Below are 13,477 nucleotides of genomic sequence, written 5' to 3'. Positions count from 1 at the left end.
GAAAATTTTGTAGAGATCAAAACATATGGATACCGGCAATCTATATTTTTCTTCTTTCTTCTTTTCTTTCCTATACTGAACATATGCATTGAATGATGGGTAGGATTTCATTTATGGGTCGTATCTATCCTGTTTCAATTTGGATTGGAATTCTTGGTTTCTATTTGTGATCATTTTGTTTCACCGACTTTCTAGTGGTTGAAATTGGGGGTTTTGGATTTGTGTAATTGAGTCTTGCATTAGAAGTTCAGCTTTGGATACAAAGGTATGAACTTTTTGCTTCCAATATCCTGCTTTGATTGTTTCACTTGGTTATTACCAAAATGTGATTTGACTGGAGTCGAATTCGTTGGTGAATTTATGCTTCTTAGTTGCTCTTTTGCTTTCCAATCCTATCACACAAAGGATTGAGGATTCTTTCTTTCTTTTGTTCTAATTCAAGAAATTTTGATTGATTAGTACTTCAATTAATACTTAGCAAGTAAAATCTAAGATCACTTTTTTGATTCCTCTTTTCAGCGTACGTGTTATATGGATCTAATATGTAAATAATTAGTTTCTTGGCAAATTTGGCATAGATTTAAATCCATGAATGTGTTATTTGTTTGATTATTTTGAGTAAATAAGAAGGGAGTATCGGGATGTGCAGAAGCTGGTTGTGAGGGGGTGTTGGGGAGCGTGCTGTTTGTCTTGGCCAGCCTTTGGGCCTTGCTGTTTTTCCCTCCCTTATTCCATTCTCTTTGGTTTCGCTTTCTTTCACCTTTCTTTCCCTTTCTCTTGTATTTCTCCCACTTCATCTTCTTAATGGAATGTGAGATGGGGTTGGAGGTATTGCCTTATAAAAGGATCCCTTTCAGTGAGTTCCATTAGTATTTGCTACCTGCGGTAGTATATGGAAGTTTGATTTAGTAAACATCCATAGTTCTTCTGTGAAATAATAGAAATTGGTTTGATTGCTCTGAACTGCTAAAGCCTAATCCAATTTACATGATGTTTTTATGTGATTGCTAATGCTCGTCGGATGCTTCATCTTATGCACTGCCACTGAAAATTCTGCACTTCCTTCGAAAAAAAAAAAGAAGAATCTCCATCTTGTGAATTGAACAAATATATTTTCATAACATTTAATCAGATGCAAGTACCATGAATGCCTCTCAGTTCTTCTTTCCTGCATTCTTCGCATGTATTCTGCGAAGGATCAAAGCTATTTGATAACCCACTACACTCAATTATATATTGATGTTTGTTTTTTTTCAAGATATAAATGCTTCATGGAAGATCATACGGCCATGACAATTGCATGAGGGGATAGATATTTAATTGTTTCTTGGGTCCTTGATCATAGATTTTGGGCATTGTACTCGCTAATTATTGGTCGGATGCATTAGGACACTAGGAAATGTCACTTCAAGCATATGGTGGATGAGTCTTTTATCGGAGTGAGCATTCGTTTGCAGTTTTTTAAATTGCATGCAGTTCTGATGAAGTCCGCTTTCTTTTCAACTAATTTTTAATATTCTTTCAGGTGTCCTCAAGCATCCATGCCTTCCATATCCAGCATTAGCTTTAGCTTCATGTCTGTAAATTAAAACCAATTTTTATGAATATCAAGGTCTGTAATATATTAAGTCGATTCATTGTTCATCAGAAAGTAAAGTTCCATAGTTTTTAGTTTTAAACAGTTCAAAATCTCAGAATCAGCTTTGGCATTGTTTGGACAATTATGAGACATACTGTTCAAAGTGATTGATGTCAAAGTTCGATTTTCGAAGCTTATATGTGATTGGTCCTGAAACATAAGTATAGTTATTCCCATTTCTAGCTCCCTTGACTTCTCATCAGAAAGTCATAGTGTTGTTTTTCATATCAGATGCAGTCTCACATCATTTCAATTTAAAGGAATAGTTCATTGTTGCAAATTTAGGTCATGAAAAACATGTTAAATATCAATAAGAGACAGCTTCTTTTAATGTACCACAAATGATGGAGGAAGGTATGAAATAATGGTTCTTTCATGCAGCAGGGTGCAGTGCCACTGACTGATGGCCACAATAGGTTGCTTGTTCTGTTGACTGATAGCAGCTGACAAGAGACGTAACTCCATAAAATATAGGAAGATTTGTTTATACCTTTTGAGGAAAATGTATGAAGAAATGTTGTAAAGGTCATATTTTCTTGGGAGTTGATAGTAACAAGATGTGTGCAAGACGAGAATGAATACCATAGAGTAGATAGAAAATTTGGGAAGCATTAGCTGGTTAAAATCTGTTGCCCCAAGTTCTACACTTGGTGGGACAAACAATTTTGTACATCCACTGATCCTAGCTAAGCTAGGCCCAAGGCGTTGTAAAATGTTTTGGATGTAGCCGGTGGAGAAATTCTTTGTGCACCACAGGCGGGGTAGAAAATCTGACTTGGGGTGCACCATTTCATCCGATTGGTCCGCATAATCACCACTTTCCAACGCATATTTAATATTTACAAGTCGACTTTTTCATTTAAAAATTTTGTATGACGAAAATATCCATCTTTTGAAAAAAATTATGATATTCTGTAACGTAATATAGTCAAGGATGTCATAATATGAGAGGTGTATTTTTGTTCAACCACTTTTTAACGTGCATTTAATGTCTACAGGTTAGTTTTTTCATTTGAAAATTTTGAATGACAAAAATATTCTTATTTTTTAGAAAAAATTATGACATCCTGTGTATATTATGGATGCAGGATGTTATAATATGAACATAGAATGTTATAATTTTTTCAAAAAATAGAGGTATTTTCGTCATGTAAAATTTTTAAACGAAAAAACCGACCTACAGACATTAAATGCATATTGAAAAGTGATGACTACATGGATCAATCAACGAGGTAGTGTACTCCATATCAAATTTTTTACACCGCCCACGGTACACAAAGAATTTCGCATAGCCAGTATAATAATAAAAGTACAATTAGAGAAGTATATGGGCTTTTAGTCAGATTAGGGCTGATAATGGGCCAGGCCTTAGATCTAAACAATAAGGCATGTTTAATTGGAGGAAATTGGACTATGAAAGGAGAATGAGAATAAGTGACCAGCATTCCAACTCGTTAGGTGATAGAAGTCCTATTTCCATTCTCCCAAAATTTAATCTGGACGCTCACTTAGTATTCAAGTCCATATTTTGATTTTATTCACGAATCGAATGCATCGGAGAATATCACAATTTTGATTCCCATATGAGATACCTTATGCTGTCAAAGCCATACAGTCTTAAATAAATATAAATTGATCTCTTAAGTCATACGACAATTAGTAAATTGTAATAGAACTATCCTATAATACTGTCCATGATTCTATAGAGTGCTTTTAACCGGATCTTGTTCGGGGAATGTATTCATTACATTACACCAACTTGTCTACTTAAGATCACTACCCCAACGATGGACTCAAGGCATTCGATCTTTGACAGAGGCAAAACAAGTGTAGGCTCCAACAATGTTAACTCCGTCATACACCTAGTCTACAACTGTTTTGAGTCTACAAGAAAATGGAGAAAACTATAACTCTTTGCTTTTGGTTCATTAACCATCAGTACAGTTCTCTTACAATGTTAACCAAGGACCTTATGATCGCATCATATGCATCACTAATAAAATAAAATACCAGCCAATAATAATGTACATGAAATAAAAGCAGCAATAGTAATAAATTCAAAATTGGTCTTTGAGGGCATATATTTAAAAATACTCGGTCCTCGGAGATGAGAACACTCTTTACTGGCTTGTCTTGCCTAGTTAAACTAGACTTCGCTGTAGGAGACCCAGCTGAATCAGGCCTCCATATGTTTTTATGCCCTTTCCACCTGAAACCAAAATAAAAAATAGGCAATTCTCCAAGAATGCGCTTTACTAATATTAGTATCATGTACAGAATTCAAAAAACTAAAAGAGATATTAGCAGTATTGAAATATAATTTGTCCTTTAAAATGCTGTAGGAGTACATACATGTATACTACCTTATTCTCTCTTTCCAATCCGGTGCTCTAAATGTCGTGCTCCTTTCTGCTGTAATAGATACACATACTTGGTACATTCTATTCTGTTGGCTCCTCCCTACTTTGACGATCTCAGTAAGGTACCAACAGCAGCATTCATTGAGTCAATGTAGAGAGTCAACAACAATGCTAAACACACTGTACCTTTTGAACTGACAAGCTCAAAATCATCACATTTGTAAGTTTGATCAGAGGGAGGCTTCATGGAAGCTTCACACAACCAATGCCGCAATAATGCAGAACTGCAGAATTGGCTATAGGGTACACATCAACTAGCAACCGAGATATCAAAGCTCGGATAGCCACCAGGAGGTTAAGGATAAAATAGAATGTGAATTTACATAAATGAAATAAACACATTCCAAGTATAACAGAAAAAGGTATTGAAAAACAAAAGTTTCTACTCTTTGAATTCACGACTACACATACTCATTCAGTTGTTTTCAAACATCACATTGTATTGTTGATCACACCATCCTTCAACCCTTACAGTTAGAATATCAAGATCTATGAACTTAGTCTAAAATCTAAGAGAATTAAGACTAACCAGAATCCGTTAATGTTAATAATGGTGGTTACAGTTCAAACATTTCTTGGTAGCATTTCTATGCGGCTCAGCAGCCCCTCAAAACCACAAAAGACCCAGAAACCATCCCACAGAAGCTACCTCTCTATGACTTGAATTTTCGGATCACAAAAGCTATATTTACAGGAGAAGCTCAAGTGCTTGCAAACAGGACTGATTGAGAGAGCACTTGGACCACTTGGTGAAGGAGCTCAGTCCAGCCTTTATGTGTGCACTAATGGGGTCACTAACCTGCCATGGTTGTGCTCACCTTCATAAGTAACAATGAGCATCGAGGAATCATCCACACATCTTTCAACATGCTTTCTTGCAGGGCAACCTCTCATGCTGCTACATTTATAGTATCCCCTGCATGAATTCAGATGTAATTTTTCTAAGTTAGACCAAGTTTAAGGATCGATAACGAATTAATAACTAGGTTACACATCAGCATATGGAAAAACAATATTTACTATAAATTAGACTCTGCATATGGAAAAGCAATATTTACTATAAATTCGGCTCTACTTCCAATACAGATAAGTGACTATGACTGTAGAGCTTAAAACACAGAATCCACGGCTAGCCTTCTAAATTTGCCTTTGCCACTTGGAAGCAAGAGAAAGAAAATAGATAAGGTAATTACTTGTTTATTTAGCTATTTTATCATGACAAATTATATCTCAGGGATTTGATTGTGGTGTCTGGTGCTAACCTCTCCAATAACAAACCTTTACATTGAGGGAGACAAAATGTCCGGGAGCTGCCCATCATGGATATAAGCACCTAAAGCAATCCCTCTGTTTGGCAATTGAACACATTCTGGAGAGGTAAAGAGGCTAAACCTACTTTCTAGTAATATTCCTTGAAATAATTAAACCTACTCTTTCAGTAAGTTCTGTGCACTAGAATGAATGAATCCTCAACTCATTTATTGCATATCAGCAATTAGTTAATACAACATTTAATGATCTTTACTGAATCTAGATTTTATGAATATGACAGTGAGGACAACGAGCAAACCTTGAAGACAGATACCGAGCAGCGAGTTCCCCAACGGCGAAAGTGGACCAAAAAAATATCCATCTGAATCCATTTCCTTATATGAAACTATCCGGATACGGACATGAATTTAAGTATCTGACTCATGTCCATATTTGTTGCCATGTCCATATCCGTCAAAGAAAAACATATATATATACAACTATCTGATCCATATTTGAATATCTGATTCTGTTTGCAATCCTATTTAATCTCACACAACTTTGATGAACTTTAAAGGGAAATAAGTGAACATTAACATGTTTTTAACTTAGTTTACCTTCCACATAGTGGTCACTTTGGTTATGTGGTTTATAAAATTTAACCAATTTATATCTGTATTTTTATCCGTACAGTCAATATCAATTTATATGTATATGCTTTTCTAACAAATATGGATATGAATCTTAGAATCTGATTACTATCCATAGATGTATCTGTCTTCATCAAAGAAAAAAGAATGCAGATATGGAAACACTGATATCTGATCCAATCCATTTTCAGCTTAGTTCCACAATTACAATGCCAAAGTTACTGTGGAAGGTGCAAAACCTTCTGCAAATTTATGCAAGGGAAAACAGAAAAGCATCCCGACTGTACTATTCACCTAGGATGAGGAGAACCCTTGATTGGCTTCTGCCCATACTTCCTCCATGAGTATTCATCAGCAGGGATATCGGCAATCTTGTTGCTGATGGCAGGCACCTTAATAGATCTCCTCACTCGTAACTTCCTACAAAAGGACTCGACGATAAGAAGTATTATCCAAAACCAGAACCAATGTAAAAAAGCCAATAAGAAGTGAACCTGAGTTCAAAAGCCTAACCTCTTTTTCGAGCAATGACACCTCCCTGCAGTGGCACATCTGCCACTCCCATCCCCCCCTCTGCCCGTGCACCTCCTCCTTGGATACTGGTTCGAGTTCGTTGGATTGGATGATTCTGGCCCACTCATTAGGTGGATGGGCCTCCCGTCCAAGCTCGCCACACTTCCATCCACACTTAGCGATGACAAGAAGGACCTCGAGGATGATCCGGTGGCTGAGCAACTGGAGTTATCAAACTTAAGATTTATTCTGCCATTGCTCCTTCTATACATCTCACTCTGGAATTTCAACCGCTGCTGAAGCTGAAACTTTTGGTTGTTCTGCTGCTGTTGGAGGAAATGGAGGTGGGTGGGTGGAGCGTGTGGACCAAGTTGGAAAGTGCTTCTAGAAGCAGCATCCACATCCAGTACAGGATTCTCAAGGAACATCCTTTGTGGGATTTGTTGAGGGATTCTGCCAGTAGAACCTAATTCTCTTCCAGGGAATTCTATAGAATCTCTTGGGAGGAGCTGGAGAGGCACTGGAGAGGGAACTGACCTAGATGCTATTGGGTTATCTAGAAAGATCTTATGATTAAAGGGGGACAGAGCTTTGTTCAACCTCCTGACCCTTGCGTGACCCGCTTCATTGCCAAGCTTGGAAACTACTTTCTTAAATCTAGAAACAGCCACTTCAGTCTCTGCCACTAGATTTCTACATAGAAGGATCTGGTCTTGGGACCGAGATAGAAGATTGAGGATTTTGTGGCAGCTTCCCACAGCCGCCCTATTAGCTAGTTCCACCTCCTCCATGTCAAAACAACAGTTGCAGAAGCCCCAAAACTCCCAAAAGTCTGGCACTAGGCACTTCAGATAACACCCAAATCCCAGGCCATCTCATAGGTGTCAGTAACTCACTGCAGCGGCTGAAGAAAATAGAAAACAAAGCAAACCAAGATAAGATTTTGATGAGTTCTCCGTCCCCTTCTAAGCTCAAAAATAGAAAAGTGAACGATAGGATTGGATTACTCACTTGCAAATGGAACAGAATAAAGAAAAAAAAAATACACACTTGATTCAAATAGCTTCTAACAAAACGAATTTAAAACCCTAGAAACGTAAGAGCCCCCAAAAAAAATTAATGCCACAAGCAAAAGACATCCAAAAAAAAAAAATTCAAAACGTGCTCCTCCAGAAACCGATTCAAAAAAAAATCAAGGAAGAAGAAAACAAGAAAACCATGATGATATTTTTACGATTTGAATCAGCTCAAACCATGAAAACGGTGAAATTTTGAATCGAGTGCATGAAATCTAATCACAGAAACCAGACCACACAACGGATTGAAGATCTCAACCCCGAAGTCATCCTCAAAATCCCGACTCAGGTATGAGCTCAGTCAGAGAAGGCTAACCTCGGACTGAGGAACGGAGGAAACCCTAGATTTCGGGCGCCCGTTCGGCCCCCTCAGCTGCCGTGGGATCAGAAGGGTGTGAATGCGAAGTCCCGCCGCAGAAAAGAATCCCCTTCTCCGTCTCCTCTCCCATCGCAGCAAAATAGAATTCCTCCAAGCACCGGAGAAAAATAAAATAAAAGGAAGCCCAGGGACTTGAATTATAAATTCAGATAGATGCAGACTTTGAGCGTTTATGAGGCAAATTTGAGATACGCTCTGCGTCTGGTGTGCTGCGCCCCAGTGAATCAATCTGCACCGTTGATTGGACCACTGAGACGGTCCAGTGGAGAATTTTTGATAGAAACATACGGCCCTATCATGAATCAGACGGTGGTGGGCCCGACGGAAAGACTTTACCACGTTATTATTTTTTTCTTAATTCGGTCGGGTTTAAAATTTATTAATGGTTTTTGGCATTTTTATGTCGCTTTCTTCTGACGTTTGTGAAAGAATCCGTCCGGCTGCGAGTGGGGCCCACCATGCGGTTGAGCCTCGGCTGCGTCCCCTCCGGTCTACGGTGACAGCCGTAACGAATCGGAGGTCGACAGGTGTCCGCGAGGTGCATACGTGTATAGACATGTTGACCGAGGTACTCTTTACTCGGCAGCTGGCAGATGCTGTGCGAGGCGGGGCCCGCAGGTGTCAGTGGGTTGTTGACTAAAGAGGGGACCACGGCTGCCCCAACGGGTTCGAAGTAACGGTGCGATGCAAAGGGGCGAATCTGGAGCGTGATTTATCTCACCGGCTATCAATGAAGCGCGACTTCAGGCCTACTGCAATGCAAAGCGAAAAGCGGACGGTTTCCACTTTGGGGACTCCCAGCTCAAAAATTATCAAGCGAATTAGATCCACCATAAGATTTATGAACCACCTCAAATCAGTGATCGAGATCTATATAGCTATTGATGGAAGAAATATATATATACATATATATATATATATATAATATATATATATATATAATATATATATATATAATATATATATATATATATATATATATATCAATGAAAGATATCAATCACATAAATTCATGAGCCTTATATCCTCTATTATCTACGTCTCCCATCTTTGACTTGTTGTGGCTTGGTATTTATCGAAATAAAGATAGCTTTCACTGAAGATGGAATGCTCCTTTAGAAAAATCTAAAAAAAAATTTAAATATTAGAGATTTTTCGATAAATTTTTTTCAATGCTTAAGTTAATCAGAGTTTCAGCAAACAAAAGAGTAGAGAATAGAAACAATAGAATTTGAGCTCTATCTTTGTGGAGTGTGAATTACTTACTTGAAGATCTTTTTTGTCCCATTTATATAGTGGCTTTCCATTACCACCGAGCTCGATAATGACTTCGAAAACCCTATGCCTGTTTGAGATAGTGAGGCACATGTTACGTGTATCAAGTACCGACGAGAGTTATACATATTTTTCATGGAGATTAAATGTGGCAATTAAACCCATATGCATATGATTAGAAGAAATGAACTTGAGATCTTCGAAGAAGCGATCAACTTCGGTTGCTCGTCGAGCAGATTAGTTGTCTGTCTCTTACAAAAGTTGGTCAGTTGTATACGGTCTTTCAAATCAGCTCTTCAATGTAGTGCTGTATTTGATCCAACCAAACTTGAATCTTCATGTCGATGAGATGGGGATGTTGGTATCTAGCCAGCACAATATCGAGGTGGGAGCTCGGCTAAATTTGAAGTCAATCAATCCCTTCGGTCTGTCAATTCTATCATTGGTCAGTACCCAAGCTCTTGAGCAGTTACTGTCCAAGGTAGTATTTCTCCCTTAGTCGAGGCCAGTTTAGGGTTCTCTGTTCTCTCGTGCCCTTCCTTCATCAGGTCAGTTGTTAAAAGTAGTGAGTTGCTTGTTATCTAATGACCAAGCTATCCTAATTGGGGAAATGGCTTACTCCCCGGACACCCTCTAGCCTCCGTCTGGCACAATGGATGAAGCAGTGACATAGATGAACGTGAAACCAACCTCAAATCCACCAATGAAAATGGGCTCTATGGCCAAGTGCAGGGTTGCTTTTCCTCCACCGTTTCTTTCCTTTTGCTCAAATTTTCTTAGTTTTGTATTTCAATTTTGTTTTCTTTTTCTTTATACATACTAAATCTCCTCTACAAAGTTCTAAACTCAGAGACAGAAAAAAAAAAGAAAAGAAAAGGTCATTAAAACAAAAAAACAGAATAAAGAAGAGGGGTTGATTCGAGGATAAGATACAACAAGGACCATTTTCTCAGATGGAAGGACGACATCGCAGGAATTCTGAATCGAATCTAATCAGATGTCACAAGAGGAGTCGAATATGAAAACGAAAGCATCCGTTAACTCGGGTACAAAGTATTGGACGTGGCGAGTGTGGTGGTGCTAGGGGCAATGAACCGATTAAGGCAGTCGTGGAGAACCCCATGATCATATCCTATCGGTGTTCTACATCTCCAATGTGGGTGCTATGATTGTCGTCATCATATAATGTCTTTGTTTATTAAAAAAAAGAAAAAATTCAAAGAAAGGAGAAGAACATAATGCCTTCCAAATTTCTCTCACTTCTACCTAGGTTATAGTAAATTCCATTCTAGTTGAGCTTTCCCCACATTTTGAGACCCCAAGTGAACCTACTCAACATATCATACATAATTATACCATGTTGTTCGATAGTTATAATTAAATTTAAAAAAATAATTTTGCTAAACTAGGAAAGATAATAATGAAAGAACTATTTGATGGATAATTATGATTCCACATATCATAGTTCTGTTGTTCATATGAAAAAATTGGCCATAAGGTGTGCAATTCATTTAGAATGAATCATATGTCATAGATGGCTGTGATATGATTCATGTATGAAGAAATTTTGGTTGACTTTTTATTAAATTTTTTAACCACACATGTGGATAAAATATTTCAACATTTGCATCTAGTAATAAGAAATCAAGTTTTAAATTTCACTCAATTTGTTTTGTAAATTGCACTTATCTACATTTCTCTATGGCATGTAATCTACAAAGAGGGAATTAGTGTATATCTATTCTCTTTTTCCTTTGAGGGAAAGAGAAAGGGAGAGAAAATACCTAAGATAATTACCGAGGCTTCAATAATTGATAATGGCAAGATTTGAACCACAGGTTGTAGTTGCTAACTAGAGGGCTATTCCATTAGTATATGTCTACCTATATATAACGAGGAGTATGAATGTAAACTTTTAAATTTTATTAATTGAACAATGTGTGGATCGGGATGAGATCAAGACAATTAGATTCTAGTCTAACCTCAATTATTTGTATTGCCAAGCAATTTTGTTATGATTGTGTTATAAATTAGTCAGCATATGAAGGTAACGGCTACCTGGCTTATCCTCTTGCTAACAAAATTTCACCAAACTACATTAATATTTTGGACTTGTCACCTTTTGCTCAATGAAATACTTGATATATAATTTTCTAAATTTTTACATTCATGTGCCTTTAACTTGTAAATTGAAATAACAAGAAATTGTCCCCCACAGCCACCCCCCTTCCCCAAAATAAATACAGCATCTTAGCTTCATATCTCTTCAATAATATGAAATAATTTTTAATTAGATATTTTAGTCATTATTTATGTGCCTCACGTGCATCACACCTGCTTAGAATTAGTTTATATGATCAAAACTTGTATATATTTATAAAGTTGTTGATAAAAAAAATAATATGTAAAAGGTGATTTCATTGGAAATTAATGCTTTATTATTGTTTCTATAAAATATCTGGTGACGTAAATTATCGTTTCAGTTCCAAAAAATAAACTTCTTCAACTGACTCTATTAAAACTTTTGTTTCTAGGATAAACCTGATTAGGCTTCTCGATTGAAAGGTCTAAAAGATACAAGACTTCTACAAAAGAAGGGATTCTTTTCTTTCTTGGCCTTCGAGTAGACAAATAGACTTGCCCATGCAAACTTCACAGCTAAATTGAAAAACTCCTAGAAAGATATACTAGTGCACTTATGCTTGGCATCCACGAGTTTTTAAGGGAGGACGAAAAATGATACATCCAAACCAAGAGATACAGGATATACAGTGCATTAAAATAATTATTAACTAATTATTTTTAATTTTTTAAATTTAGATTTTAGTTAAGTTATCTTAAATCTATGTTCTCTATTAACCACGTGCATTTTGTATGTCCACTATAACTATTTAATTGAAAATGCCTCTCAATTCTTGCTACTTGTTGTAGGTTGTAATAATAAGAGTGACTTGCATTTGCAAAAATAAAGAAGAGGAGGAAAATGATAAAAATTAGGGTAGATTGGGTTACCCGGAGGCCTAAGAGTGCTTTTCTATGGCATGTCCATGGATAATTTTGAGTTTGCTCTGTAAGATAAAGCCCATTTTTATCTTTTGTTGTGCCATATGTTGTTGTTTTATGGCACCATTTACCGAACCATCCCGAACCGGATGGTTTCAGATGTTTCGAGCCATGCCAGTGCAAATCAGGATAGTTTGGATAGATAAATCGAAACACCGACAAGGGAGAGGGAAAGAGAAGGAAAGAGAGGAAGGGAGAGAGATGAGGGAAGAAAAAGATGAGATGATACTGCTAGAGGCCGATGGTGACCCGTCGAGACCATTGGAGGGCTGTGAAGGTCTCCGTGGCTCAGTATCGTCCGATAGTATGTTCAAATGAGAGAGAGAGGGGGAGCAATGGTACCGAAGGGACATACAACCGATGAAGAGGCTGTCGGAGGGCATCGGATGGCCGCCTTGGCCCTCCAACGGTCTCTCCGACGGCTTTTTCTCCCTCCTTTTTTTTCTTCTCCTCCTCTCTATCTCTCTCTTTCTCTCTTTTCCTTTTCCTCGGTTCTCTTATTCTCTCCTGTGTCAATTCGCACCGATATGATTCAATACGAATCCGTACCGACTTGTACCGTTGGCCTGCCGATATGGGTACCGATTCCGATTTCGGCTTTCTTATTTTATGCTATCTGAGTATGGTTAGAGTTGGATTGGACATATGTGTGTGTAGGAATAGACTTAAGTAAAGTTAATCGGATTGAAACTTAGATCTGATCATATCAAAATTAGATAATGGGATCCTACATCAATAATCCAAGCCGTTGAATGTGATATACTATCTAAAAATTGCTCGTACACTAAAAGTCGTATGATTTGAAGACCTCCAGCCTATGCATCAAATGAACAGAAAATGCATCTAATTCAATTTTATTTAGGTTGTCCAATTTTTGACTACTTGATGTATAGGGCTAAAAATCTTCAAATTATATAATTTTTTGTATGCAAGCAGTTTAAGATAGTAGATCATATTTAATAACTTGGATCATTGATATAGGATTCCTGTTATAGAATATTGATGTGATCGGATCTGAGTCCAAATCTGATCGATCTGATTCTAGCATAGCTCATATATATATATATATATATATATATATATATATATATTATAACAAATAGGATCACATTATGATAAAAAACAATGTTATAAAACCTTTGATTTACAACTTTTAATGAGCAGGTCTAGCGCTTTTGATTGGCTTTGCATGACGTTATGATCTGGGCTAG

The 13,477-nt window shown here is 37.2% G+C and overlaps 1 protein-coding gene across 1 annotated transcript; it reads right to left on the bottom strand.

Annotated features, from left to right (window-relative positions):
* Positions 1-4,424: 4,424 nt before the first annotated feature.
* LOC105053433 (protein WRKY1) lies at positions 4,425-8,028 on the bottom strand. Its single transcript, XM_010934577.3, has 4 exons — positions 7,866-8,028; positions 6,474-7,377; positions 6,255-6,380; positions 4,425-4,975 (listed from the first exon to the last, which is right to left on the bottom strand). The coding sequence occupies exons 2-4, from the start codon at positions 7,262-7,264 to the stop codon at positions 4,831-4,833; spliced, it is 1,062 nt and encodes a 353-aa protein (XP_010932879.1). The 5' UTR covers positions 7,265-7,377; positions 7,866-8,028; the 3' UTR covers positions 4,425-4,830.
* Positions 8,029-13,477: the final 5,449 nt, after the last annotated feature.

The sequence above is a fragment of the Elaeis guineensis genome, chromosome 10, assembly GCF_000442705.2.
Source record: "Elaeis guineensis isolate ETL-2024a chromosome 10, EG11, whole genome shotgun sequence".
NCBI lineage: Eukaryota > Viridiplantae > Streptophyta > Magnoliopsida > Arecales > Arecaceae > Elaeis > Elaeis guineensis.
The sequence above is the reverse complement of the archived record's forward strand: the minus strand, read 5'-3'. Positions and strand labels throughout refer to the sequence as shown.